At 39.8% G+C, this 17979-nt stretch overlaps 1 protein-coding gene across 9 annotated transcripts in view; it reads left to right on the forward strand.

Annotated features, from left to right (window-relative positions):
- The window catches only part of PTPRM (protein tyrosine phosphatase receptor type M), a 482101-nt gene that overhangs the window by 192650 nt on the left and 271472 nt on the right, over positions 1-17979 (forward strand). For all 9 annotated transcript variants that reach the window (XM_055799826.1, XM_055799827.1, XM_055799831.1 and 6 more), the window contains exon 7: positions 7920-8213. In XM_055799826.1, coding sequence (XP_055655801.1) covers positions 7920-8213 — 294 coding nt within the window. The remainder of the gene's footprint in view (positions 1-7919; positions 8214-17979) is intronic.

A 17979-nucleotide genomic window follows, 5' to 3' on the forward strand; every position in this document is an offset into this window, starting at 1 on the left:
TACTTCACTGTAGACATAGTTTCACTAAATAGGAACTTACTCTAAATAAATTCCAGTTACCTATGTATACCTCTGTAAGGTTTGTAGTGCTGCTGTAGTGTGATGCTGTGTTGCACTGCAAACCAGGTACTAGAACTTTTGAAATTGGCACAAGGGCTGCTAGTATCAGATGCTGCAAACCAAACCTGAAAACACAAAGGAATAGAAATGAAATCTTGAAGATGAGAGATATGTAAGAAACTGCCAAATGTTTGGGGTTTTTTCTTGCTTCTTTTCTTTACCTGAGCAGAAACTGCCAAATGTTCTTCTCTCTCTTCCCCCGCCCCCTCCCCCCCCTTTCTTTTTTTACCTGAGCAGATATGGTTATAACAAGGTTTAATCTGTATGGGGGAGGAAGCAATTAAAAAGCTGTCAGTTAATCCCATGTTATCTTATTAAAGAATTGTAAACATTGATATTGTCTAACTAATGAGCAAAAAGTCTGCCAGTGAACAATTAGTCTCTCCTTAAACGAGAATGAAAAAAGGGATTTATTTTTTTTTTAAATTCATTTGTGTCATCTTATATGTCTTTTAGAGGAAGGTGAAATAAAGTATTGATTGCTCTATTTAAACAAATCCCGAAGGGGAGGTTTTCAATTTACCTGAGTGTTTGTTCTGATAGGAAAGGCTGAAAAGATGGTGCTTTGTCATTGTGTGTGCTTAAACTACACTGTATCCTCATATAAGTTTGTCAGAGAATTGGATTGAAATGTCACTTTATCTAATGGGAGACATGAAATTGGCCTTGTCAGATCACCCACTTATTGTAAAAAACAGCAGTTCGTATCTAATAGGTGATATAAAAGTAATCAAACATTGAGCAAAAGGAAAATAGTAGGGTGGAATTGATTAAATGTGTTTGGTGAAGTAAATGAGACTTCTACATACAGTCCCTAGGTTGAATCTTTCTAATAGCGGGCAGATACAACACAGATTAGATTTAGGAGAACAGAATGAGCCTGTCTGAGCAGACATCAGATTATTACAATGTTCAGACTGCTTATTGAGTTCAAACAAGGTAAACCTAGGTGTCAAATTGGTTAAAAGGAATTTTGTTAGGTTTTTAAGCAAGGGCATAGAAAGGTAGCCATCTGTAATGCTGGCAGCTTAAATGTCTGAATCTTTCCAAATGAAAGATTTAACACTGGGAACAGAACCAAACCTCTTCTGGACCTCTAGAGCAAAGAATTTATTCTGGAGGGCAAAATCATTCTGAGAAGAAGACACAGTAAGAAAATATTAACTATTGCTTGTCTGTGGTATCAGTTGTTCCCATACATTAAATACATGCAGGTACTTAACATCTGTTTTTTCTCTCTGCCTGCTCACCTTTCATGCTGGATCCATCAGCACAGGCTTTACCCCTTTTTTGCAAACAGTGCTGGTATTAGGACTTATTTTTATGGTTGCCTGACAGTTCCTACCATGAAGGCATGCTTTCAGATGCTCATATTTTGGCAAACTGACTTCAGGCTGATATTTTTCAGTGTGGGGGTGTGCTGCAGCTTGAAGGTTTTGAGAAAACCTCCAGCCAGAATGGTGGAGGTAGTTCAGCCATCTTAGGAAAGCGCTGAGGACTCTCAACTTTAAAGCAGGAACTTTTTTTCAGGAGGGTAATAGTTATGTCAAGAATACTGTTTTTCTCGTCCTGTGAAGATCTGTTTTCAAGTATAGTCAATTTACAAGCTTCTAATTAAAACCCACCAAGACTCTGAGAATTCTCTGAGTTAAATTCTGAAATTTCCCCCAAATTCTAGGTACAGTGAATGGGATTTAAATGCAAGCAGTGCTCTGTGCTCCTCTGGGAGAAGCTGGATCCAGGCACAGGAATCAAAAGCTGTGAGCTTACCTAACCTGTACTTTACTGTAAAGGCAAAATGGTGAGATGCATGATGTGGTAGCAAGGGTTGCAAGGGCAAGAAGGTGCATGTTCAGATGAGGTTGTTAGTGTTGGGACTGAAAGGCATGGCAATCTGGGAGGTGTTTTGAAATGAGAAGGGAAGCAGGTGAAAATTTGGGACTACATAAGCACTGAAAACTAGGGAGAAAGATGACAAAGAGTAGAAGATAAACTTACATACACACATGCCTATTTGAAAATACATATGTGTGTATATATTTGTAAGGGATGAGAATGGGGGCTAAGGCCAGTGAAAAAGGGAACTCTGAAAAGAGGAACTGTCTAGTGCAGCAAGGTAGAGGAAAAGCGTGTGCTAGGAAGAAGCATCCGTAGAACAACAGCAGAGTGGAAGGCATAGAGAGGAGCAGGCATAGAGCTTGTAGATACAGGCTAGGGTAAAAAAAGAAACCAACAAACAAACCGAACGTGGAGTGGGAATTTAGTGGTGTTTGGAATGTGGGTATAGTGACTATAGTGTGAGGAGAAAACAAAAACTGAGCAAAGCAGGGCATAGGAGGGGTAGATGGGTTTAGACCACTTAGGTAATCAGGTGAGGATGGAGTGAGAGCAGTGCGAGGTGAAGTACTGCAGTCTTAGAAGAGGGTTGGTGAGTCAGGAGCGGGGAAGTGAGAACAATTGGTTTTGAGAGGAATCGTGTTTGGAGAAGGGAACAGTTTGTGGGTCCTTAGGGATGGGTGGTACTACTGCTACTACTACAGGGTTTAGCAAGATATCTGCTAATGTCCAGCTAATAAATTGTACCTGCATAGGCTTATCAGTGTATAGTACAAGGACACTTATTTTTCTGTAAAGTTTCAAAATATGTGTAAAACATAACAATGACATTTTCCTAAATGATGAATTTACAAGTAATTTTAAGAACATTAGGATACGGGGTCAAGTGAAGTTTTCATCCTGAACAGTCTCAGTAAAGGAATACTGTAAAATTAGCTAATGTGTTATGCATTATACTGTTTAGAGATATTGTTTAATTCAATTATTACATGCTTTGGCAGGAATTATTTAAAGACTTTTTTGATGAAAATATTGCATGAAGAGCTGTGGTGTTTCAAAATCACTGCGGTGCCTTCTGTTATCAGTGGGGTTACTTGTTGCCCTGCATCCACAACTACATGCTGCAAAATGGCACTGCTCTCCATTGTTTCCAAAGGGACGGAATCATTTGCATGCTGAAAAGAGGAGCACAGTATTTATATTTATAAAAAAACAAAATAGAGAGGAAAGTGGAAGAAAATATTCTTAAAATAAAGCTGTTTAATTGATTTTAAGACTGTAAAATTACAATTATTTGCTTAGATTTGTAATAATTATGATGTTTTTACTGTGGACATAGCATCAGAGATGATTGATACATTATTTTTATCACCTCACCTACTCGTCATGTGCTCAGCGGTATCACCTGAGGATATTGTGGCATTATCTTTCTAACAGTTACTATTTAATTAAAAAAAAAATAGCTTGCAGGATTAATGTTTCTTCCCTGTTCCCTTGCAAATGTAGCATGGCTCCATTCTCCCACACATTCACCTCAAAAGAAAAATTGAAAAGTGTTCCTGTTTGTGTTGAAGTAGGGTTTTTTTCATTTTTCAAGTTAGGTGTTCTAAGCCACAGAAAAGAAATGTCTATTTTTTTGTGTTCTATAACTCACTTAAATCTCAGAGATTTCCATTATCTCCACTGGCATCTCTGTGTGGTGCCTTTTCCCTCCCTATTAAAATTTTAAAACTGGAAAACAGGAAGAAGTTAGGATCTTGTAGAAGACATTTGGAAATTCCGTATAATTTAAAATACAAAACAGTGTAAATAAAGGAGTTACTGTTTCAAATATGTTTCAAATTAATATAAAAGTGCATAAGAATAAATAGGTTATATGCATGTATGACTAGATTTGGTTTTATCCTCTGCATAAGAGAAGGGCTGTTCCTTATCATAAAGGCTTTGTCTTTTTCTCATATTTACTGTAAATTATGCATTTACATAGGATGACATGAGAGCATCTACCTAAAACTTTCTTGTCATCTGCAGACCTCTGGCTCTGTAAGGTGGCCACTATTTTCTTTCCATAAGGGCTTATGCCCATCACCATTTGTCACAGAATTCAAGAAGACATCACCTGTCTGTCCAAAGTCTAAAAAGCATTACATTTGAAATTATGGATAAACTTACCTTCTTCTTTTGAGTTAACATTCTGTTTCAAAACCCTATCTTTAAGGGGTTTCACAGTACTGAATAGCTTTGTTTACTTATTTCAAGGTATCTACAAGGAAGAACTCCTAAGCTAAACCATTGTACTAAATAGCCTATGCTACAAACTTGCTTATGCAATCAGTTGAAAATCCTTCCTTGAATGTACACAGCTGTAAAATCACAGGTCTATTGTACCATTTTCTTAAAGGTATTAATCAGAAAATAATATGCATGGAATTTTTTTGAGACTATCGTAGTGGCCACCAGTAAAACTGCCTCTAGTGGAAGACAGTGCTGCTGCAGTCTGGTATTTACCTAATTAAGTGATTTGAACTCCTCAATATCCTAAAAAAAATAAACAATTTTACTTACAGAAGGAACAAATTAATGTCAGAAGAACAGCTTTCATACTTTAGTCATTAAATTGTCTCATTATATTTGGTAGTACATAGTTTGTATTAAAGTGTCTGCTTAACTCTTGGTCTCATGTTTATGACCAGCCACTTAATAATGAGCATCATATCTGTAATGAAAGGCTCATTTTATGTAACCTTGATCTCTGGTAGGAAGACTACTTTTATTATTAAACTACATTACTAATATTAAACTGCAGTATATGCAGGCTTTGCTGAAATAATGCAGCTTGCATTAACCTTTTCTACTGTGGTCACAAAGGAATGAAAAACATGCCCCAAGGGATAAAAAGACAATAAAATACTGTCTATTTCAAGTACTTGTAGTACTTGGAACGAATTGGTGTAACCACTAACCTTAGTGACCTAACTCCTGAGTTCGCATTTTGAATGGCACTTCAACAGCCTTTAGTAGCATTTGAAACTTGAAAGTAATTAACTGTTCTTTCAGCATGGCTAAGTAAATGCCTTAGGATGCTCTATAAAAGTTCCATTTCATGTCTTGGTTCACAAAACAGCCTAATGATTTAAATTGATGCTAAATCATTTCGAGTCAAGTCAGAACTGTTTCCAGACATGCTATTGCTGTATGAAGCCATAGTTCGTATACTACAGGGACAATAATTACAATAAAACTGCAGTATGTGTCTAACTGGTGACATTGCTTTGCCATATATTGCTACTGACATGTAATAGTGTTTTCCATTCTGATTTGAAAATGTAAACAATGCTTTTTGTTATGTACTGGAATCTATCAAAATATATTAAACTATTTTTATGTCTATCCCAATCAGTAATAATTAGTAGACATCTTTGGAGACATTCTGGATTGTTGCCCATTTTATCATGTTCATGATAGTAATCAATTAGTTTTGTTAAGGTGAAAATATATCTAATACCACTGCCTATGTTTACTATTTTGTGATGTGATATTTTAGCAATTACTAACAGATTGCACAGATTGAAGCTTACGTGCAAGTGTATAGTGCTAATTAGAAACTGTCTGAGGCACAGTAATCTTCAATGTACTTAGTGTTCTGTGAGTTGAGTACTCTTTCTGTACATGAAAAAAGGTAGCATCACATAGGATAATTAACATGTTTGTTAAAACAGCAATTCTACAATTCTACTTTTTCTCAGGAAATACCAATACTTATTTCCAGAGTTCCTTTCTCCCTTATGTTTCATTCTTTTATGTTCTTTAACTCTGACTTTGAAGTCCTTGAGAAAATTGGGAAATGTATAAATTACACTTTTCTTCTGTTTGACTACCTATATCTCAACATGTTAGGAAATGGTTAGCAGAAGAGAATAAATCTCAATCCACAGCTTAGGAAAGGGAGATGTTCTGTGCTCATTATGTAGTCTGTGTAGCCTTAAGAAGGTGGCAATGTTTACTGATAGGTACGTTAAAGAATATTTGATCAAACAGGGCCTTATTACAGTGGCCTGGTTTTATTCTACTTAAATATATTTTAACCAATGGGAAGGTGAATTTTAGACAGATGTGACGCATGAAACAGCAAAGTAATTTCCTGCTTAATCAATAGGGAAAAAATAATTTATTTACCTTTAAAAAGACATGTCTGCAAATTACTTCAGCAGTTTAATTTAAAATAAGATGTCCATCACCTAATAAATAAAAGTGTTTTTAAAATTTTGCTCACTTTTAAAATCTTTACAATGCAGCCTATCAAGAGATTGCACACGTGCTTGCTCAGTGAGAAAGAGTACTGCTTCTGTATGGTTGTTAGTGAAAACAAGCAATTACATGAAATACAGTCAGACTCATAGTAAAGACTCAACAATTCCCCCAGCTCTCATTTAGAAACTCCTTCTATTTAACAAAGATAATAGGACGTGAAAAATCATAGAATGGTTTAGGCTGGAAGGGACCTTAAAGATCATCTAGTTCCAACCCCCCTGCCATGGGCAGGGACACCTTCCAATAGACCAGGTTGCTCAAAATCCAGCCTGGCCTTGAACAAAACGGGGCATCCACAGCTTCTCTGGGCAACCTAGTCCAGTGTCTTGCCACCCTCACAGTAAAGAATTTCTTCCTAATAGCTAACGTAAATCTAGCCCCTTTTAGTTTGTAACTATTAACCCTTCTCCTATCACTACAGGCCCTACTAAAAAGTCTGTCCCTGTCTTTCTTATAAGCCTCCTTTAGGTATTGAAAGGCTGCTATAAGGTCTCCGTGGAGCCTTCTCTTCTCCAGGTTGAACAACCCCAACTCCCTCAGCCTGTCTTCATAGTAGAGGTGCTCCAGCCCTCTGATCATCCTTGTGACCCTCTTCTGGACTCACTCCCACAGGTCCATGCCCTTCTTATGTCGGGGACCCCAGAGCTGAGCACAACACTCCAGGTGGGGTCTCACAAGAGTGGAGTAGAAGGGGAGAATCACCTCCCTTGACCTGCTGGTCACCCTTCTTTTGATGCAGCCCAGGATGCGGTTGGCTTTCTGGGCTGTAAGTATGCATTGCCAGGTCATGTTGAGCTTCTTATCAACCAACATCACCAAGTCCATCTCCTGAGCCCTGTTCTCAATCCATTCTCCACCCAGCCTGTATTTGTGCTTGGGATTGTCCTGACCCAGGTGCAGGACCTTGCACTTGACCTTGTTAACATCATGAGGTTTGCATGGGCCCACTTCTCTAGCCTTCCAGGGTCCCTCTGGATGGCATCCCTTCCCTCCAGCTATCAACTGCACCACACAGCTTGGTGGTGTTGGCAAACTTGCTGTGGGTGCACTCAATCCCACTGTCTGTGTTGCTGACAAAGATATTAAACAGCCCCGGTCCCAGTATGGGCTATATTTAATCTGCCTACACAGAAGTCTGAAAATATCAAGGCTGAGTATTACAGTTCCTGGGAAATAATGGATAAAAAAATTCATTTTGTTTTCATGCAGAAATCATTGTTCTGGCTATGTCTAAGGATAGACTACAATATCAATTTCACCTTAAAAATATTAGTATTGAGTAGGATTTATATCTCCATCCAGTAAGAACTGTCTTTTGATAAGAAAACCTGAGTTCATATTTCTTTTTGTATTGGAAGTTAAAAATTGCCGTGTCATGTTTAGTGAATAGAATGCCAGTTGCACCCATTTTGAAGTTACATGGTACAAACAAAAGCTTCATGTTAAAATCGCCAAGTGCATAAGCAGACGGGTTTGCATATTGCAGTTTATTGGAAACAAGTTGATATGTAGTGAAAATTTCTTCATATCCGTATTTTTATGCAGTCTTCAGCTCTAATATAGTACAAAACCTATTGCTTATTTGAATTTTTTAGAAGTAGAAAAAATGGCGGTATAATCATTGCTACTTTTTGTGACTTATTGTGCTTCAGAGCCACCAGTTCCCATTGCTCCACCTCAGCTGTCCTCAGTCGGTGCAACTTACCTGTGGATACAGTTGAATGCCAATTCTATCAATGGGGATGGACCCATTATTCAAAGGGAAGTTGAGTATCGAACTTCCAGTGGAAGCTGGTATGATATACAGCCTGTGGACTCCACGAGCTATAAGATTGGGCACCTCGATCCTGACACAGAATATGAAATCAGTGTATTACTTACAAGACCAGGTGAAGGAGGAACCGGATCTCCTGGCCCAGCTCTCAAAACAAGAACAAAATGTGCTGGTGAGTACTCAAAGGGATTGGAAAATTGTAAGCATCTTTCTAGGGTTGAATAAGTATGTTATTTCACTAGCAGTTTTTTACTATCTACCTTAAATGAGCAGGCTGCAGGAATTAAGAGTGAATGTTTTTAAGTATAAGCTATTAGCATTTGCCAGCTACAGTGACCTTGAAACCAAACTTCAGTGCCGCTGTAGATTGCAGATGAAATCATGCCTGTGCATGCCTTAAAGTGGTCAGTGTAGAGTGCTGTATAAATAAACAGGTATGCATTGGGCTCTCTCTGTTTCATTACACACACACACCCTTGCCAACATATGTTTGGGTTTTAGGTTAGTTAATCTTTTTTTTCTTCTTCTTTTTTTCTTTTTTTTTTTTTTTTGGCTAGTATCCCAAGCTTGTTAAAGATTTTGTTTGTTTTGGATAAAATTTCTTTTTTTCCTTTTTTCAATGTCAGGTATTTCAAATGTTTGTAAAGTGGAAGGAGATCCTATGTAAGAACAAAAGTATACACTGTTCAGTTTTAGTTAACAGATGAGGTTTAGCAAAGGACTGCTTTCTTGAGTGACTGACAGCATGTCTTTTCATTAAATGAGATAGTGTGATTTGTGGCGCTGTGTAGCAGTCTTGCCTCCTGTTTTGGATATTATAATTTATAGTGCTGACCTTTGACTGTAAAAAGATACAAAGTAAATATATTATACAAAAACAGTTTTACAGTAATTTTCAGAAAGAGTGGCAGTGATATTAATTTGGGATTCAGCTGCTCAGAAAATAATGGAGTATACTGTGACCTGGAATTTTTTTTTTTGTCACTAGTATTTTCCCCCAATATTGTGAATCTTCTTCCTGCTGCCGTGAAGTTGGTGGAAGATGGGCAGAAATGTACCTAGAGGACACAGGACTAAGCAAATTGTATTAGCTTAGTGACCCTAACCTTTTAAGGAATGGCTTGGTATTGTTTGTCTTTTTAACAGCAAAAATTACATACTTCAACAGAAATAATTATGTATTTCCATTGTGTATGAAAAGTAAAAGTAAGTAAAGCTGCTTTTTGTAAAGTCACCTAGCCACGTGCCAGGGGCTGAATGGCATTTCAGTTGAACTTGTTGGTGTGATGTCAAGTACGGAATGAAATATAGTTGCTGTCAGAAGTACAATATTATGTTTTTAAAGACAGAAGCTTATGCAAGTACTAACTCTTTGATATTCTTTTTGCTTTTTTCCTTCCTCTCATTACTGGAAAGAAGTATTTAATGAAAATTATAAAAAAGCAGTACAGCTAAGTTATAATAATAGTAAAGCATTTTTAGTATTTGTAAGATTTTCTTTACTGGATTAAGATAACTTCAGCTGAGTCAAAAGCAAAGCACAAAAATAAATCTGAGTTCCCTTTACGAGGGTTTCTGGGTCACTATGCCTTTCATAATAATGTAAAATTGTCTGTCTAGACAAGGTAAGTATGTATTTAATATGCAAGTACTTCAGTTATTTTACAATTAAAACAGTTTTTCTCATAGTTTGATCATCTGCTTATATGATTATTTAATGTAACATCGGGTGCTGTATAGGTCAGCCTGTCTGTACTAAAGGGTTAGAGTGTGTGGTGGGTTGATGCCAGCCACACAGCCGCTCACTCTGCCATGGGACAGGGAGAAAACAGAAGGAAGGCAAGAAGACTCATGGACTGAGATCAAGACAGTTTAGTAGGGGAAGCAACAGCTATGCTTACAAGCAGAGTGAAATTTATTCACTGTTTACAATTGGCAGGCAGCTGTTAGATAGCCGCTTCCTGAGAAGCAGGGCCTTGGCACACATAATGGTTACTTGAGAAGACAAACACCAAAACAATGAACATCCCCCCTTCTTTCTCCTTTCCTTGAGCTTTGATTGCTGAATATGACATCATATGGTACGGAATATACCTTTGAAGAGATGAAGTCAGCTGCTCCCACTGTGTCCCCTCCCCGCCTCTTGGTCCACCTCCAGTCTACTCTCTGAGGGGGGGGGGAGTGGGAATAAAAGGCAGCCTTGAGGCTGTGCAAGAACTGCTTAGCAGCGTTCAGAGCACTGGTGTGTTAATCAACCTTGTTTTAGTCACAAATACAAAACACAGTATCTTATAGGCTGTTGTGGAGGAAATTAAGTCCATCCCAGCCAGACCATGTAGACAGAGAAATCCAGAATTTTAGTTAATTTAACAACATCGTATGCTTTCTGGTCTTTTCAGTGGTACATACTGTTGAGTATAAAAACATGCATCCAGTCTCATAAACCACTATGTACTGGAAGTGTTTTATTACCTGGTAATGCCTTGTAATACATCAGCATTATTTGTGTTTTCATTAAGCTAAACAGTAACCCCCTTAAATTAAAAGCAGAAAGTGATGGCTGACTGAAAAAAATAAATTGAATGATGATATTAAATCTGTCTCTACAAATTGGCTTTTTTATAGCAGAAGATCCTGCTTTGAAGGGGTGGTGGTTATTGGTTAACTGTTAGCAAGTGACATGCTAATAACTGGCCCAGGGGCTTAAAAAGAGATGCTGATAAACTAATGATGGTATAATTAAGCTGGGTAGGAGTAAAATAATGCCAGTCTCCAAAGCATACCATAGAGTTAATAAAACAGGAGTCTTTAAGAGAAGAGTCATTGCACCTTTTTAATTACTGTGATAATTGTATGCTGCTTGCCTGTTCCCTAGGGGTCTAGTGAACCACTTGGAAACTTGAAGCAATATGCTAGACATTCAATAATCTTAATAGTTCTCCAAAGCATTTGAAATATGTTTTCATTTTAGCAAGATGAGATTTCAGAGGCTTGTAATAGACAAGTCTTATCTGTAACTTTAGTAAATAAAAGCATCTATAATTAGAATGCAAAGGAAAAAAAAATCCTCACTTGGTTGCATCACCCTCAGTGGAGCAGTTGCATACTTTCTAAGTGCTTTGTTTCCTTTTGTTGAAATGTAATATAAATGTAAGTGCTCTTTCAGTCTAGTGTTCAGGAAAGCCAAAGAATTACATTTAGGTCTGGATTAGATTTAACCTAGAACATGGAATTCAAGTTTCAAAAAGAGAATTTTAATGGATTTTGGCCACTGTGAACCACATTTGAGCCAGACTTTGAAAAAAAGGTGGTTTTTTTTTTCTTTTCAAGGTCTAAAATTGAGGCTTTCCAAGTTGTCTGGATGTTGAATCACCAGTTGCTATGCTCAAAGCTCCTTCTTCCCACAGCTGTCTCATATGGTGTTATGAACCTAGAAGAGTGTTGCCATTTACAATAAAAGGGGGGCGGGCAGAGATGGGAAGAAAATTCCTCAGGAGATACATGACAGAACACATGCATTATACAGTGTATCTCAAATTTCTCTGACGTACATTTTCACTCTGGTATAGTTGTAAAATGAGAATTCCATAGTTGTGGCTCACAATTAGAGTTATTTAGGGGCAGAATATCAGAATGTTTCACACTTCAGACACCGTTATCTGAGAAATAAGACTATTAGCTCAGTGTGAAGCTCTCGATGCCAGCCACTGCTATGGAGACCTCGACCACCCAGACATTGCTAGCTACTAAGTAGCTGCACAAATATTTGAACCAAAGACATCATCTTGTGTGTAAGCACAGAACCGACAGTGCCGCTATCATATGTGATATAATAAGTTTGAGAATCTGAGAATCAATAGTTATTAAAAAAACCCCTGTTATCCCTTACTGAAGTAGATTGGGAATTCTGTGGTGCCTGTAAAAGTCCAGAATCAAATCTTCTCAAAATCTGACCCGCAACGAGTAGAACTGTCCATAGAAAAACCTAAGTAGGCATGTTGAAAGATTAATAAGGTAGGCTAGTTTCCTCTTCCCATATCAATATTTCCATGGGTAGAATTATTTCTTTCAGTGTTTTGCAACATGTTTTGTCTTTGACATGCATTGCATGATACAAATCTTGATCCAGTATGTGTCCCTGCATTCTGATGATGAGACAGTGCCACCGTGAAAACAGTCTCCTGGCAAATCCAGAACTGTTAAATGAGCTCTTGTAAATTTTTTGTACTATGGTCTCCCTATTAGGAAATATTATTTCTAAGCAATGTTGTTCCTTGAATCTGCTGGTGAACAGTTATAGCTTAAAGCCAGCTACTAGCTTAGGAAGAAAAAGTAAAATAAAATACTCTTTTCTGCTAAGGGAGGGGATTTTTAAGCCCTGCCAGGGGAAAATCGTTGCTGTTTTCTCATTGTGTTTCTTTTTCACTGTGACATTTGGAATAATCCTAGAAAATAAGCATCTTTTCCTTTCTTGAACCAGAAAACTGTATTGGAATTTAAGAAAATAATAATAATAAAAAAATAAAAAACTGTCATGAAAGAAACTTCTCATGAACTATCCACAAATTATAGGGTTTTTTTACAGTCAGAACTCTACTTCTCTGTGCTAAGACACAATTGTTGCCCTGGAGTATTTGGAAAAATAATCACTGTCAATTTAACCAATAATTTTCCATGCAGAGAATTCAGACATTCCTTGTACAAGGAAGTAACAGAGATGTTTTGATTAACATAGTTCATTTTGCTTTCTCTTCTATCCCATCACCTGATCTTGTCAGGAGGAAAGCTGTTACTCCCAGCACAACTTAGCTCTTGAATCACTGCTGCAGTTTAGCTGTAAACTGTCTGTCACTCCTGGAAGGCTTGTTACAATCTGGAAGAACAGAGCAGAGGAACTCTTTAAATCCCTGTTCTTAAAGATTATTCTTTTTAGTTTTACTCATTTTGCTCACTGCTTTGGCTTCAGCTGGGTGATTTTCCAAGGTGTCAAAACTACTTCGCTAATTCTGTGCTGCCCATCAACATCAGTGTCATGGTGAAAAAATCTGCATGTGCCAAAATGCTCACTGATGGGATGAACATCCTCTTCCCTCTGATCAATTAAGACGTCATCTCCTGTTACCAGATCCAGAAAACGATCAGACATGGACCAGATCAACAACCCTACTTTTACCTGGGAATGTTAATTAAGTTCCCTGTTTTCTCCTTATCATTGCTAAAAGGGGTGCATAACTTACAAGCATATAAGGTCTATAGCCATTTGAAAAACTGCATGGAAATACAGTATTCACATAGGGAAGATAGTTCACCGTTAAAAATTGTAGCCTGATTCAAAGCCAAAATAAAAAACTCTTAATCTTCCCCATCTACCCATTTTAGATAGTACCTACAAATTTTACAGTACTTTACTGTCATACACTTTCCAACTGTATCAGGTTGCAACAGACAAAAATATCTTTAGGCAAGTGATACGGGCCAGCAACCGCCTTGAACCCTGCATGCAAAGTCAATGTGCTGGGGTACACCAGATAGTACCCCATGCCACCACTTCCCTCCTGCCCCATGACATGGAGCACTTGCCAAATCCTACAAGATGGACAGTCTACAGCCCCTAGTGTATGACATTCTGAATACTCAATCATCTTTGCAGTTGCTCTTCCCTATTTTACACCCTCCCAACTTCTTTTGTCATTCATTCTGTAGTTAGTTTCTCCCGTTGTCAGAGTTCATGCCCTAGCCGGTCTTGAATCTCAGTGGTACTTTCTGCTTATGTCCATGTCCTTCCCCATTTTATATCATTATTAGGAAAGATGGGTTCCTTCCTAAGAAATTTTCTACATTGAAATGGTGGCTGTCTTTCTCTGTCCTTGCAGCCTTCTTTGAATCTTTTGACCTTTTTGTCTCAAGAAAAGAGGAAGGATGTTTCTGTCACTGGGAATTAAGTTCTTCCTTTTTGTTGCTGTACCTTGGGGTTCTGCCTGGGAATGGGTTCAGGTTTTTTTCAGGCATATAACAAAGTCTTTTAACGTCACTTAGTTTTACAATCATAAGAAAATGTCAACTTGCTGTACCGCAGGTTCTTTTTTACAGCTTTCTCAGAACTTAGCAATTTTCTCAGAAATTTGAATCAAGGCTGTGCATCTGTGTTATATCAGAGCTAGATCTCAGATCACAGACACCTGAACCCTGAGAAGGAGGGCTGCAGATATTGCACCATTTTATTTTCCCTAGAAAAATTCAATGGTATTTCTAAAGTCACCATTCCAAACCTGGAGCTGTAATAAACTTTAGTAGAAAGTTGCTTGATTTATCAGAATAGGAAGTCCACAGTGAATTTAACATTTCGTGTATGGTTTTATTGTGAAAGTAACTTACAGTTTCAATAGAAATTTGAAATGAAGAATGCCTACAGTACTGTCTTTCTCCTAATGCCTTTCTGATACGCAAATCATCCCCATATAAGATCCACTTTTTCTTAAGGGTAAAAGCTAGTATTGGATTTTCTGCAGTGTAGCAGGTAAATCACAGCTTTTGGATGTGCAGAAGGTAAGCTTAGATTTTAATAGAATTCCAAGAAAATGTTACCTACTGGGATGTATGTCCTTGTATCTGTGTCAGTTGTCGCTTAACTCTGATTAGGAAACAAAAAAATGTATCTTCCTTGAAAGCGCCCTAATGAAAATACAGTGATGTCCAGCTGTGACTACTATATAAAAGTTCTTCCTTTGCAGCCACTTGACTGGAAACAAGCACCCAGGTTGTTCCTTACTGAACTGGTTTCTCTGATGCTGTCTTACAGAACAGCCTTTCCTTGTCTTATTGGAGCTCTTGGGACAAGAAAGAACAAAACAATCCAAATTTCCATTAAAAATCTCTTTCAACTCACTTAATCACAGAATCACAGAATGGTCAGGGTTTGAAGGGACCTCTAGAGATCATCTAGTCCAATCCCCTGCTAAAGCAGGTTCTACTAGAGCACGTCGCACAGAATCTCAGGTAGGCAGGTTTTGAATGTCTCCAGAGAAGGAGACTCCACAGCCTCTCTGGGCAGCCTGTGCCACTGCTCTGTCACCCTCAGGGTAAAGAAGTCCTTCCTCATATTCAGATGGAGCTGCCTGTGCTGCAGTTTGTGCCCGTTGCCCCTTGTCCTGTCGCTGGGCACCACTGTAAAGAGCCTGGCCCCATCCTCTTGACACTTAACCCTGAGCTATTTGTGTGCATTGATAAGATCCCCTCTCGGTCTTCCCTCCTCCAGGCGGAACAGGCCCAGCTCTCCCAGCCTGTCCTCACAAGGGAGAAGCTCCAGTCCCCTCATCATCCCCTTGGCAGCCCTCCGCTGGGCGCTCCCCAGCGGTTCCCTGTCTCTCCTGAACTGGGGAGCCCAGCACTGGACACAGCGCTCCAGGTGCGGCCTCAGCAGGGCAGAGCAGAGGGGCAGGATCACCTCCCTCCACCTGCCGGCCACATTCCTCCCGATGCCCCCCAGGCCCCCATGGCACCCCCTTTGCTGAACTGCATTCGGTCCCCCCCGCCCAGCTCTCCAGCCTGCCCAGGCCTCGCTGAACGGCAGCGCAGCCGCTGGGGTACCAGCCGCTCCTGCCAGGGCTGTGTCACCGCCAGCCTTGCTGAGGGCTCTGCCCCTTCACCCAGGGCGCTGGGGAGCCCGTTGGACAGGGCTGGGCCCAGCGCTGAGCCCTGGGGAACCCGCCAGCTACAGGCCTCCAGCTGGGCTCTGCGCTGCTGGTCACAGCCCCTGAGCTCTGCCATCAGCCAGCTCTCGATCCGCCTCACTGTCCCCTCATCCAGCCCGCACGGCCTGAGCTGACCTCCGGGGCTGTTATGGGAGACAGTGTCAGAAGCCTTGCTGCGGTCAAGGTGGGCAACGTCCACCGCTCTGCCCTCATCTACCCAGCCAGTTATTCCATCATATATGGCTATTAGGCTGGTCAGGAATGATTTCCCCTTGGTGAATCCATGTTGACTACTTATGATGACCTTCTTTCCTCCATATGCTTTGAGATGACCTCCAGGATAAGCTGTCTCATCATGTTTCCAGGGATGGAGATGAGGCTGACAGGCCTGTAGTTTCCTGAGTCCTTCTTCTTGCCCTTTTTGAAGACTGGAATGACCTTGGCTTTCTTCCAGTCCTCAGGCACTTCTGTCCTCCACAGCCTTTCAAAGATGATGGGAGAGTGGCTTGGCAGTAACATCTGCCAGCTCCCTCAGCACTAGGGAGCGCATCCTATTGGGGCCCATGGATTTGTGGGTGTCAAATTTGCTTAAATGATCTGTAGTGTGATCCTCCTGAACTAAGGGAAATTCTTCCTTCCTCCAGACTTCCTTTCTTGCCTTTAGGGTCTTGGAAGCCAGAGAGCCAGCCTTCGTTGTTCTCTTCCTCTTTGTCTCTATCTGTAATTCCTCTCTGGGAGTCCTTTAAGTCCATGAAAGTAAAGAAAATGCAGTAAACAGCAGAAAATGCATGTGCAACAAATGCCACTCTGATCTTCAAGAAGGGCAAGAAGGAAGACTCAGGGAACTTGAGGTCAGTGAGCCTCACCATAATCCCTGGGAAGGTCATGGAACAACCAATCTTGGAAACCATCTTCAGGCACTCAAAGGACAAAAAGGTGATCAGGAGAAGTCAGCATGAATTCACAAAGGTGAAGTCATGCTTGGTGACTCTGACAGCCTTCTGCAATGAAAAAGTTTTTAGGTGAGGGCAGAGCAGTGGAGATACTGAAATGCTGTCTGGCCTTGGTACTGAGCAGCCTGCTGTAGTTGGCCTTCTTTGAGCAAGGGTGGGGTAGGGGATGATTAGGCCAGACGGACCAGACCCTTCCTCCCTCAACAATTCTGTGATGCCGAGTTTCCGTCAAACTCTGGGAAGAGGAGCTGTCACCATGGTGTCTAGTAAATTCTCCTGGAGTCTGCTTTCACAAGCAGGGATGTATCATGATCTCCACTGTATTCCTGTCCTTCCCCAACGCTATATAAACAGTGAGGTACAGCATGATGGTAAGACCTTATCATAGACAAAAGTTTGAGTCCCACCACATCATTCTGGAAACTTCAGATTTGTGGTTGCCAATGATAGGGAAAAATAAACATTTTATTTTAGAAAATAAAACATTATCAAGGTATCTGCCCTTTCATCCCAAGTATGTCTTTCCTTCACAGGGGAAATCACAGGTTGGTCGTCCATTCAGTGAATCTTCAGCCTGTGCACACACACTTTTCCTAACATCAGCCACCAAACAAGCTGGTGTTATTACTAATCCCTGCACTTTTGTCTCTTCACCTGTCTGTAAGTACATATTTTTGGTTTAGTTACAACATCCAGAGGTCTCATTGGCGAAGCAGAACCTTTTCCCTCCCCACCACGAAGAAGACAGGAAAACTGCTGCAAAATCTAGGTCTGTTGGCCCTGTCTCTGACAGGTGTGCTGGAGTGTATAAGGAATGCAGACACATTCTAATGATGATAAGGAGACAGAGTATGAAACTTGACTGTCAAATTCGTTTGTTTTCAGGAACTCCTCATTACAATGAGGAGAAGCATTTAGGATTCTTACCTGGCAAGGAAAGCTGGATTTATATAGAGGTGGAATCTGAGTGTTTGTAAAAAGAAATGCCAGGTAGGACTGTCTTTGGTCATGTGAAAAGCAGTCATATGAATGAAGACTTAGTTCTTCACTTTATTAGATTCCTATTTCAAAACATTTGCAGAGGAAGAAATTAACCTGCTCTTTGAGACAAATGAACCTTCATCACCTTAAAGCAAACCTGAGGGGCAAAATTATTAATTTCACATCTGCCAGGTAGTAGGAATGTGAAGGAAACATAATGACCCTTGTGAAAAAGTAGATAATATGATTTCTCCTATGACATATCTCCATCTCCAGATTTGTTGCAGTCTCTTATTAATTAGAAGGATAAGCT

Source organism: Falco peregrinus, chromosome 3 (genome assembly GCF_023634155.1).
Source record: "Falco peregrinus isolate bFalPer1 chromosome 3, bFalPer1.pri, whole genome shotgun sequence".
Taxonomy (NCBI): Eukaryota; Metazoa; Chordata; class Aves; order Falconiformes; family Falconidae; genus Falco; species Falco peregrinus.